General features: G+C 34.2%; 1 protein-coding gene across 1 annotated transcript in view; it reads left to right on the forward strand.

Annotated features, from left to right (window-relative positions):
- Positions 1–9,072, forward strand: part of LOC148951571 (adhesion molecule nephrin-like) — a 286,912-nt gene extending 277,840 nt beyond the window's left edge. The window contains exons 14-15 of the mRNA XM_089091200.1: positions 2,327–2,511; positions 6,000–9,072. Coding sequence (XP_088947326.1) covers positions 2,327–2,511; positions 6,000–6,182 — 368 coding nt within the window. The 3' untranslated portion in view covers positions 6,183–9,072. The remainder of the gene's footprint in view (positions 1–2,326; positions 2,512–5,999) is intronic.
- The last annotated feature ends 3,516 nt before the right edge of the window (positions 9,073–12,588 follow it).

The following is a 12,588-nucleotide window of genomic DNA, read 5'->3' on the forward strand; positions in this document are numbered from 1 at the left end:
TTTGATGACCCTTTTATCGTTCACCAGCATTACGTGTTGTTCCCTCGGCGCTTGTATGTGCAATACTTGCAGGATGTGTAACGGCTGCCGGCTGTTGTCAATAGGCCTACTGCCGAACTAGTTCATTTTATATTTTTAAATTTTATTTTTTCATATATATATATACTCCGTATGCATACATACTATGTTTCTTTAAGAAGAGTAGTTTTGTATATAATTATGTATATTGTTTGACTTCGAGAGACTTATAAATTCTCTCGGTAGATTAGTTTTCGTCATTAAACCTATTTGGTCTGAGTATTCGACAGATACGGGCCGATTCCCCCGCAGTCTAGTATAGAAACTTCAATCGTCGTTTATAAAGTATGACTTTTGACGGAGCCCAATTTAGTTCTTATTCCCTCAATTTAGTTGTGAATAGGATCACATCAGTTAAAATGTCTCACCATGTTAAAGAACTGGCTCGCACGCTCTCTTAATCTGCCTGTCTGCAGTACAAACTAGCCTGACCATCCAAATTTCTGGTAGCTGACGGAGGGCTTTTTAAGGCGTTAACTTCAAACAACTTCAAACTTGACAGTAAAAAAAAATCGTAATCCCTCAATTGCATTTTCCCAGAACCACAAGCTTAAAACAATCTTTTTTAATAAACTATCTTTGTCCGAATTGATAATCGTTTTCTCATTCTTAGCAACATCCTCAATCCCTTTTGAGCTTACGCCAACTGTGGGAGCATTGATTGGGCCATGTGGCACCATTTTCGTTTTGGCAGCCATCACTGTAGCGGCTGTTCTGGCAAGGGCAACCAAAAAACCAAAGCGGAAAGGCCATCCACCAAACAACCTTAGCAAGGAGGAAGAAATTGACCCAGAAATGATGAAGAACATTAGCGAAGGGAATGAAAGAGGTAAGTCGTAAATATGACGTTTATAATCTTTTTGAAATATATAGTTGAATTAAAGCTCGGAAGGCCGAATAAGGCGTCGAATCGACGCTTGAGGTACCGTGTCTTTTTTTCAAAGGGTGAGGAAGCAAGGTTTTTGCCTAACCTTTTGGTACCTGGAATTGAACCCTGTTTCTTGTCTTTCGAAGCAGAGTATCAATCCACTTTTCCACCACATAAAATCCGGAAAATATATTGAAAGAGTATTTTCTGTAAATGTTATCATTCTAGAGAAAGTAAAATACTTAAATAGTCTTTTTTTAAGCCGTAAATATGGTGTTTAGAATATTTTTGAAAAAGATAGATGGTTTAAAACCCAGAAAAGTAATAAAAGGATAAAGACCCTCCAGAGCTATTGATGGCGCGTAAGGCGTCGAATCGACCTTTGAGTTGCTGGGCCATTTCTTACAGGGAAAGGTAGCAGGCTTGTCACCTCACCTTGCGGCAGCTGGAATCGAACCCCATTCCCTGTCTTGCCAAGCAGAGCATAGATCTACTGTACTATCACAGAGAATCTAGAAATTATACTGACGTATTTTTTCTGAAAGTTATCATTTCAAAGGAAATAAAAGACTTTCTTGTGTTAAACTGTTTTTTGCATTATTAACTAATCACGTACCACCCTTTTGCGCCCCAGACAGCTGAAGGGTGTACAACAGATCTTATCCAACCTAAATCTTGATAGAATGTACGATAAATAATCAAATTGTGGAGCAAATTAAAAATATGATTTGGGGTATTAGAATATGTAATTTAAAATGAACTATTTACACTGAAATTAAATAAGCAATCAGAATGCTTCCACCACTGGCCGTTTTAGAGCAAAGGAAAAACATAATTTTGTATGCTTTTGCTTTTTGAAATTCAGGGACTTTGGATTTAAGAAAGAAAATACTCAATTATGGAGGAAAGTTGTTTCTTATGCTATATATATATATATATATATATATATATATATATATATATATATATATATATATATATATATATATATATATATATATATATATATATATATATATATATATATATATATATATATATATATAGCCTACTAAATTAAAAAATGTAATCAAATTTTTCTAGTGCACAGAAATGGTTTCTAATTGCTCATGATATTCAAATTATAAAAGAAGCAAGAATCAGCCAAATATTATTTTGAATCCCGAAGAAATGGCGGGGACAGGGGCCATTAGAAATAAGTACTTCTTAAATATGGATTAGATTTTCAGTAAAAAAAAGGGGGAGGTGAAGTTGAAGTTTGACTTTAGAAATACATATTTAATGGGTTCAAACCTCAACTCACAGTTTTTATGTAGTTGATTTGTTATGTATTCATACATAGACCAAATATATTGTATTAAAACTCAATTTCCTTTTCAGGCGACCTAGTTCCTCATATAACTGAAAATCCATTAAATGTTCTCTCTGGAACAATTGTTGGAATCAGAAGTGGTGACACATCGACTATTCGCAAATGTTCGACTCTACCAAGAAATGATGTGGTTCTACGAAGTAATCTTAGACATCCTCCTATTAAATCTGTCTCCTTTTCTTGTAAACCACCGGTATGTCTCTGTTGTTTTATCGCCCTCCTCTCATCCTTTCTATCTATCTTACTCAATCTCTCTCTTTAAATCTATATCTCTCCCTGTCTCTCTTTCTCCTCCCTTTCACTTTCTCTGTATTTTTATTTCACTCCCACCCTCTCTCTCTCCCCCTGTCTCTCTTTTTTATTTTTTCTGTCTTAATTGTTCACTCTCTAACTTTTTTCGTTCTTTGTTTTTTTTTTATGTCTACTATTCCAAAATTTGTGAACACCGATTTGATTATCCGGAAACTTCTTTCTTACTAGCATACCCGCTAACACGAATCAGCTGAAGGATGTTATCAACTCTGCCGCTGTGTAATCCTAGAACAATGTGACTTGCCAGATAATCTAATTTATTGCCGGAAACATTCCTGGAACTTATTTTCCGAATCACTGAGCATAATCTTTTTCTTGGTGCGTTGGAAAACAAACTAGTCATCAAATTTAAGTTTTTTTTCTAAATCGCGCCTCCTTTTCTATCATTGGTGCTAACTTCTTTACTTTCCAAACTAATAGTTCTATTTATTGACCTCACAAATAAATTCTTTAACTTTATTCTATTTAAAAACAATGTTTTTTCTTTATTCTATTTTATTCTATTTTATTCTTTCTTTTTTATACTTTATTCTTTTTATTCTTTTATTCTTTTTTATTCTTTCTTATTTTATTCTTTATTTTATTTTGTTATTTTATTTATTCTATTTTATTCTTTATTCTTTATTCTATTTAAAACAATGGTTGAATCTTGTCAGTAAATAATGATTTAAATTTTGAGACATTTTAAAATGCACAAATAAAAATCTTCCTAGTTGTTTTGCAGGGTGCCATTTTGTCGTAAGGCACCCCTACCACAGTGGCATCATATTCACCAAAAGTTTTCGTAGATTCACAAAAAAATAAGGGGGCTGGTTTACTTGCATCGAATGGAGGAATTATGCGTGCCAGAAGGGTCCACAAGGAAGACACAATCTTGGAAGACCTAGGCAGAGATGGACTAATAGCTTTGGAAGTGACCTCTTATTGTTTAAACAAGTATACTACCCGGCATTAAATAGGATCCATTAACATTCTAAAGGGATGACCCCAAGCAGTGGGGCAGTTAGGAGGGCGTAAGGGGGGAAGGCTCTTTCCGGGTGCCACATCTGAGGTGGCATCAAACGAAGTTTCTTATACTTGTATTGTGGTAGCAATGGCGTCGTTTTTTTTGGGGGGGGGACAAGGGGGCGGCCGCCCCTTCTCTCCCAATAATTTATAAAATAATTTTTATATAGCCTATTCCCCTTGAATCTCCGGATGAGGACCCCTTTTGCTGCCCCCGCCCAATAAAATGCTGGAGCTATGCCCCTGTGTGATGGTGACGGTAGGGAGGCTGACATACTTCCTGGGTGCTGAAAAACGAGAAGGCGGTTGTTTTTTTTAAGGTTGAAATCGAAGATAAGTCTGCGAAATTAGATTAGGATAATGGCAGCTATAGTAATGATTTGCTCCAAAGAACAGAGAAGCATTTGTTAAAATCTTCCCAAAGAAACTTTCTAAGATGGAAGATAAGTTCTCGTTTGGCTGTCAGCTTAACAAACAGTAAATTGTGAAAATGCAGTCAATAGGGCTTATTAGAACTACAATGAAAGAAATACTAAGATGACCAGACCATGTCTTACGGATGAGGGATGGCAAATTGCCAAAGGTTTCCCTTTTTGGCCATCCATCTGGGACCAAATCTAGGGCTAGCTACCCCCAAATGGCTGGGAAAAGATTATAAGAAATAATTTTAAGTACATTTGAGCTTCGCGGGAGGAGATAAGAAATGGAAATTTTGAGTAGATTGGTTGGGGAAGGAGAAGATACAGCTATGTCGGCCTCAGTTGGTTTGGTGCTTCAGTAAGTTGTTAGTAGTAGAGGTAGTACTACTACTACTTGCCTTACTTTCTTTTGTAATTTAAGTAGTATCGTTTAAATAATTAAAATAAAACTATTTAAATAATAAAAAATACTTGAATAATTAAAAAAAAATAATTAAGATAATATAAATAAAACATGTTTTTTTACAAAGAAAGAAAGTTTGTGTTACACTTGTCTAAAATAAATTGCAACAAATGAATAACAAAACGAATTTACAATAAAATATGCTAAAATTACCTAATACAAATTACACAAGTTAATTTAATTCTTAAGCTAAGCAACTTGGCCTTTCTGAGTCTTTTTTGTCTTTTAACAACAATGTAAATAATATAAGCGATAAAATTATACGTAGGTTCAAATTGCGTAATGGCTGTACGTAATTGCTCCCCTCCTAATACTCTCTGAATTTCTTCGTGATTAAGTTTAAAATCGCTGAAATTAACATATACATTGCTAACATATAGAAAAGAAGATCTTGTTTAAACAACAAGACAAGACAAGAAAACAAAATCTTGTTTAAAAGAGCAAAATATATGTGAAATAAAAAAAAATAAGGCAGGCTGCAATTTTTTTAATCTCGCATTATTCTTCCTGAATGCTTTTTGTTCTTGATTAAAAACAATTGAGAAGATAGTTTTAAGAACAAAAAATACTTTAGAAAATCCCCTTTGTTTTCTAGGTTGTATATAGCAACCATTTAAGCCAGATAAATGTTCATTAACTTCCAAATACAATACCTTCCATTATCATCTTTCAATGCAAAACAAGAAAAAAAGCGTAACCCTCACTCTTAGAACCCTCACTCTCCACCAACTCGGCAATTGCAAGAATACAACATGTTCTGAGAAAGGGGAGACTAATAAATAACAACCTATTTAGTAAACGCGATTACTTTTACTACCATAAATAGAACGGCTAATTTCTTTTTAGTTTTCTTTCACTTTACTTTGCCAATCTTCTTACTCTATATTTTCTCTATTCTTTCCTTTTCAATACGGTGGAATTTAGTATCTAGAATGACAGGTTCTTTAATCATCTCCCACAGCTTTTATTGATTAAAAACAATTCCAAGTTTAAACACTAAACACTAAAACGTTGAAACACTAAAACAACTAAACACTAAACCTATACACTAAACGTTGTTAGTGCAAGAGAATTTACCCAATTTTAGAAAAAATTTGAATAAGCCCCAAAATGGGCTTTGATGCAAATAAAATTATGTCATCAAATTCAATATGCCTGATAACCAACGAAAATTCGTGATCTTTCTTAGATGGGGGGGGACCCAATTTTAGGGGGGGGGGGGTCGTATTATAGTCCTAGGATACTTGAAAGAAAATCTTCTAAAATAAAATCTTAAATTCTAGTTCCCTTCTGTAGTTCACAGGACAAAGCGCCTTTTTTATAATTGAACCCCTCAACATTAGCCTGAATACTACGAAGACGTTATATGGTAGACATAGTGAGATAGTTAATTATTACGATCACGTTAAATTGTCAACTCCATATATTTTATGTAGAATTGATTATATATTCTGCTATAGTAAACATACTCTGTTCTTTCAGGATGGAAAAATTGAGTATCCAGAATCACAAGTTCTTCGATCACCTCCTGCAACAGTGATTGATCCACAAAATAGAGAGTCGATCATCTATGCCCATGTAGACCGTAAAAGAATCTCAAAGACCATTCCATCAAATTCACCCGCATGTCCTCTGTTATCAAACTATAGGGAATCAATCACATGATTTTAATTTGAGTGTTGAAAATCATCGCCAATTATTAATTTTTTGTTTGAAGCTCTGTCTAGGAAGCACTTGGCAATGTAGCAACAAGAAAAGTATTTAAAACAATAATTATACTGCTTCGCAGCCTGCTTCGTGCTAAAGCAGAACCATCGCCATGGTTCAAGATTTAAGCAGATCTGTGGTAGCCAGTAATTTATTCTAATGATTATCTGACAAATCTTTGGCAAAGATTGGCAAAAGATTGGTGAAAGGTCGGCAAAACAGGTTGGCAAAAGATTCCCAACCCGACATATCTCCCTCTCACCGAAGGAAAATCATTGCTCTAATCTAAGAAGAATATTCACGAATACCCAAGAGCCATGATCTAGAAAAATTCATCAAGATACTAGAGCCATTACTTGTGACAATAGGTATTGAAATCGAAATACTAATAGTTTTAATGTCCTGCTTTACTTGAATCATACAGAAGAAGATCCATGCTGTGATCCAAGAAGAACATCCACGAAGATTTACAATCCATGGCTCTTTGGCGTTGCACAGTGCCATGGTGCTGGTGAAGACAAATGGTGCTGGTGACCTGCTTTATTTCAACTATTGTGAAAAGAATATGTTACCAATTTGCTTTTATAGCAAAGAACACATCCGTCCTTATTATTTCAATCCTCAGAACTTATTTAGTGGTTTAAGGTCATAAACCAGATTTTGAAGTTAAATCTCCAACGTCTGATTTTGGTACTTTACGTTATCTAACGTTATTAAGAAACGTTATTTAACGTTATTTGGTATTTAAAGTCTAATTAAAATTATTCTTGGGACTTTTTGTTAAATATATTGCTTCCGGGAATACTGTTATCACGAACGCTCATATGAGTCTACCTCACTAGAGCTAAAAACTTGATTGAGGGTCTGTAAAGAATTGGGAGGTGGGATCATGTTTTTTAAAATAGTCGGAAAATGATGGTTTTTGTTTAAGTCTTAAATAAAAACTTTGAATCTTGGATTAATCCCAACCTTCACTAAGAAACAAAATGGCTCCTCTTTCCCCCTTTCCTCTCTTTCTCCTCTTTCCCCCCTCTCTCCTAAAAATTTGCTTCTCACCTCCTCTTTTTTAAAGAAAAATCACAATGGTGTAAATATTAGGAGAAACTTCAGAGGTAGTATAATAGATTTTATTTCTTGTTTGTGGCTTGCTAAAATTTCACATAAATTTGAATTAAAACTGGCTTTAATAATAACCTTATAGAGATTTTAATATGAATGAAACGTTCATAGCTCAAATTTTAAAAACACAAAACGAAACAGAAGAAATATAAAGTAGAATGTAATCCGCTAATAATTACCTTACTTTATCAAACAGTTCGTGGTAACGAACTGCAAGTAAGGAGCGACCAGGCTAAATAGTAACTGAACCTTTAAAAAACAGAATTTTGATACCAATAGATATAGCAAAAGAATCGGATTTTTATACCGATTTTGAATTTATAAGTTTCATTAAGTTTAGTTTTACCCATCAAAGGTTACGAGCCTGAGAATATTTGTCTTATTTTTGAAAACAGAGGGAAATACCCACGAAAATTCCTAGAATCTTACTGAAAATTACACCATCAGATTCAGCATATCAGAGAACCCTATTGTAGAGGTTTCAAGCTTCTATCTGCAAATATATGAAATTTTGTATTTTTTGCCAGAAGAAACATCACGGATGCGTGTTTATTTTTTTTTTCAGGGGTGACTGCATCACCTTTTTAAGTGACCGAAAAGATTGGAAGGCAACTAGGCCCCCTCCCCCACCCCTTTTTCCTGCTATGCACCAAAATACAGATGCTGTTCTTATCTGAATTTTAGTTTTAATTTGTGCTGATTTACCCCCTAAAAATTTTTGGTGTTCGACGAGAAAAAATCCCTGTTATTTATTTGTATTTGTCTTTGTTTTATGAAATGAATGTATTGTTGCTAACGATAGATTCATAGCTTTTCAAAATAGAATATACTCATAATTAATGTTTTCATCATGATGGAATACATCAAATTAAGTGTAAGTCAAGTATCTTGATGGAAACACAAAAAAAATAAAAGAAGTATTTAACCTTTTTTTTTTATGAATAACCTTGGAAGTAAATTGTTTGCTGAAATGAAATAGAACTGCTTGAATTTCAACTTTCAAATAGACAAAAGGATAGAATTAAAGATAGAATCAACTTACAAAAAAAGTCAAAGAGAAAACGAGTGATTATTTTTCTCGAATTCCATGGCATAGAGGATGCATTATCATAATTATTGTCATCTTTTCTGAAGTATTATGTATAAATTATTAATTATTCTTTAATTGTATTCATACTGGCTTAAAATGCTTTTTTTGGTGTTTTCATTGAAAAGTGGTTTCTTTTGTATTTTCATTGAACGATGAAAAACCATCAAAAGTGCCCCTACCCCCGTAAATTAAAAAAAAATATATTCTTGCCACTCCTAATTTCGATGAATTGACGCCATTAAGAATACTAGCGAGAAAAGCCAATAACCCTTTCTTTTTAAAAATGATTGGTTTCTATTGGATATTTTAAGCTATTAAAATGAACAAAAAACTAAATTTTATTTTGATTTCATCTCTTGTTTAAAATTTAAGGCAGTTAAAATAAATGAAAGTTTTTTAGTCACTAATTTTTTTTCTTCTGATGTCTCTGTTTTCCTGTGATTAAATTAATTTGTAAAACGAGAAATGCTTGATGAAAATTTCAACTAATATCTTCAAACAATTCTGCCTTTCAAATGAATTTTATTTGGTTTATGGTTTGTGTTAACTGAAAATGTTTAGATTAATTTATTTCTTCTTTGTTGCAAATGCGTTATTCCTATTTGTATTCTACCTCCTAACTTTGTACAGTGTTACAATTAATATATTCGTTTTTCATGAGTATTATTGTATTTTATTCATCTCCAGGTTTCAAGTCCAGTTCAAAGATTGTGATTCACTTATAAGAGTGGAAACAGGCACTAGTGTCGACAATAAAACTGTCAATGCCATCTAGCGTCGGGCGACGCTTGGCATTTTTTCATGCTTGTTTTTTTTTGTCAGAAACTGAGATTAGACACTTATTACTGCCATAATTTTACCAATTACACTAATTAAATTATTATTCTTACTATTATATTGAAAAATGCCAAGTGTCGCCAAACGCTTGATGGTGCTGATGGTTTTTGTCATCACTAGCGCCAATTCCCACCTAAGTTACTAGTGCCTAAGTTACCCATACTATTTGGTACAGTTCAAATGCGTGCATAGCCAGACATAAATATCAATGTGTGATGTTTTTTTGTTTTTGTTTCCATCACTATTCAAACAATTTTAAGTTGAAGCACTAAGGACATTTAAAATGAAACCGGATTGTTCGGGTTGGTCAAGTGGAAATCTAAGCAGCCATAGACATCTTAAAAAGAAATAGGAAAAATTAGAAACTTAATTTTTAACAAAAAAGGCCTTCATATGCAGTTGCCAATTTGTTGGTAATAACGGGTTCGTAAACGAAAAACAAAGAAACGTGGCTGAAAAATCAGCTGAAAATATATGACAACAAACATTGTAAGAAGGGGTAGCTTTCATCTGAAGATGTAGTTGTCTTTATGACCAAACAGATTGCAAATGTTTGAATTATGCTATAAGAAGACCGTTGTGAAATTTAACTAATTAGCTTTCTTATTTGTTTTCACGGTTCAGCTTGGCAACACTGACTAAAATTTGGCACTGTACAAAAAACTATATAATTTTGAGACAAAAAAAAAGAAAAACCTTAGGTAATCGCAGTTCTTAGGTAGTAATAGACCTAAATTAGGTCCAGGTCGGGAGGGGGAGGGGCAAAAAATATTATTATTTTCATGTCATAAGTACTTTAGGGGCAATAGATGCTTCAGGTATGTGTTAGTATATTAGTATGTGTCAGCGGTCCAATTACCCTGTACCACGTATTTTGGCAGAAACTTTCTCAAAATACCTTTGAAACCAACTCGAGACTTCGAAACCTATTTTTAATTCCTAAAAACATCAAATAATAACATTGCACTTCTAATTACCGATTTTCATAATGTATTGGAATACGTTAATTTAAAATTAGTTTCTTTAAAATTTAGTGTTCCAACGTTGAAGCCAAGTTTCGCGTTCAAGAGAAATCTGACTTGTCTACCTCTGAAAAGATCTAATGTCGCTTATGTTTTTACGTTCACCGGAGCACTTGCACCTCGGTCCGGGTTTTTATAATGGTTGAGATAGGGAACGATCATACTGTCTATTATTTATATACTGTGGTCTGATGACAGGAGCTAATAATCTAGAATGGAGACAAAATGGAGCCTAAGCTTATCTTAACTGTGGAAAATAGCTTAGTGATGGGAAAATTGTCAAATGGACATGCCTGAACATGGCGTTTCACAGGATCCGCTTACATAATCACTTGTAATTTACATCTGTTAGTCTGTATTTCAATAGCCAAAGTTAGCTTAAACACCATTTAATTATGTTGAGTAATCATACTTATCTATAGCATTAGAGGGAGGCTGATTCGAAATGGAATTAAAAATTCCAGCGTCCTTTCAAGTAACATTTTTGTAAACATTCGTGTGCTGCAAATCAAGGTTTTTGGTTTGGACAAGCTTAATGTGCTTTCCAGTGAAAATTTGGAGAGCGTCTATTGGTTTAGAAATATTGGCATGGTATATCTTATAACTTGCAAGTTTCAGGTCTTATCATAACAAGAATCCATTTTTTTTGCCTCGAAACGGAAGTTTTGGCTGTCAAAATATTATCGAGCAAAAAATTTGATAGATCTAATCAGCTAAAAATTATGAAAAAGCTGGGTAAAAATCCTTCTAGTCTTAGATAAGAAACTACCGCAAGGTGCAGCATTTTTCCACAAAACTATAAGCATTCCATAAATAATAAAGGGCCATTATATAGGACGTATACGGTATTGCGAAAGGTTTCGTGTCAAGATTACACAGAAGTCATTTTATACTGTAACCCTATTGAACATATGGGCAAGATTTCAGAAAAACAATTATAAGAGGAAAAAGTCAGTAATGAACTCATCCCGCTCTTCTGTCGAGCTTATAAAGGGAAATAAAATTTTCAGAATATTACCATACGTCTGTAGAGTAAAGAATAGATTTGGATATTTTTTTCGGAAACATTATCTAGCCGTTTCCGTCAAAATTGATTTTTAAGCCCAACCTTTTTTTTCAATTCTGGAAAAGTAATTCCTTCTCATCATAGGCAGCGCAATCGCGCTGCCTAATTAAAACACGACGCTGGCACAAAGTATTGTTTTTTTTGTTTTTGTTTTTTCATACCAGGGCACTTCGTATCTAAGAAGTTGTCGTAGAAACTTCGAAAATGGCTCATTCGATTGGACATTGGAGTGGCTAGTGCCCTTTTTAATAGTCGAAAGTGATTGGAGGGGAACTAGTCCCCCCCACGCCCAGCATTCCCCCCAAACACATCCAATCAAAATTTTGAGATAGTCATTTTGTTCAGCGTAGTTGATTTCCATATAGAAAATATGGTTTTGAGGAGGACACTCCCCCACAACCCTCAGGGTAAGGGTTTTTTATGCCCTGGGGGCATATAAGAACAATGTTTGCACAACGTATTATTTATTTTATTTTTCCTTAAGACCAGGGACTTTCGCATCAAATAAAATGTCGTAGAAATTTCGAAAAGGGCTCATTCAATTAGAAATCGGATGGGTTTTTGCTCTTGTTAATAGTCAAAAGTGAATGAAAGGGAATTAACACCCCTTCCACGCCCACCCTTTCCCGAAACACACCCAGTCAAAATTTTGAGATAGCCATTTTTTTCAGCGTAGTTGATTTCCAAATAGAAATTAGGTTTTTGAGGAGAACACTCCCCCTCAGCCTTCAGGGCAAGGGTTGTAAGTTATGCCCTGGGGGCATATAAGGTTTTTATAGAATACATTGTTGTAGAAACTTCAAAAAAGGTTCATTCTATTGGAAATTCAAAGGGCTATTGCCCTTTTTAATAGTCGAAAGTGATTGAAGGGCAACTAACCCCCCTTTCACGCCCACCTTTTTGCTAAAACACATCCAATCAAAATTTTGAGATAGCCATTTTATTCAACGTAGTTTTAAGTTCTGGAAATTCGGTCTTTGAGGAAGATACCTCCCCCCCCCCCGAGCCCTCGGCAAGGGTTGTAAGTTATGCCCTTGGGGCATATAAGGTTTTTATATAAAGCGCTGTCGTAGCAACTTCAAAAATGGCTCATTCGATTGGAAATTGTAATGGCTAGTGCCCTTTTGAATAGTCGAAAGTGATTGGAGGCAACTAACACCCCTTCTACGCCCACCGTTTCCCCAATTACATCCAATCAAAATTTTGAGATAGCCATTTTGTTCCAAGCAG

The sequence above is a fragment of the Artemia sp. Qi Xiang Cuo genome, chromosome 6 (assembly GCF_049724085.1).
Source record: "Artemia sp. Qi Xiang Cuo chromosome 6, ASM4972408v1, whole genome shotgun sequence".
Lineage (NCBI taxonomy): Eukaryota > Metazoa > Arthropoda > Branchiopoda > Anostraca > Artemiidae > Artemia > Artemia sp. Qi Xiang Cuo.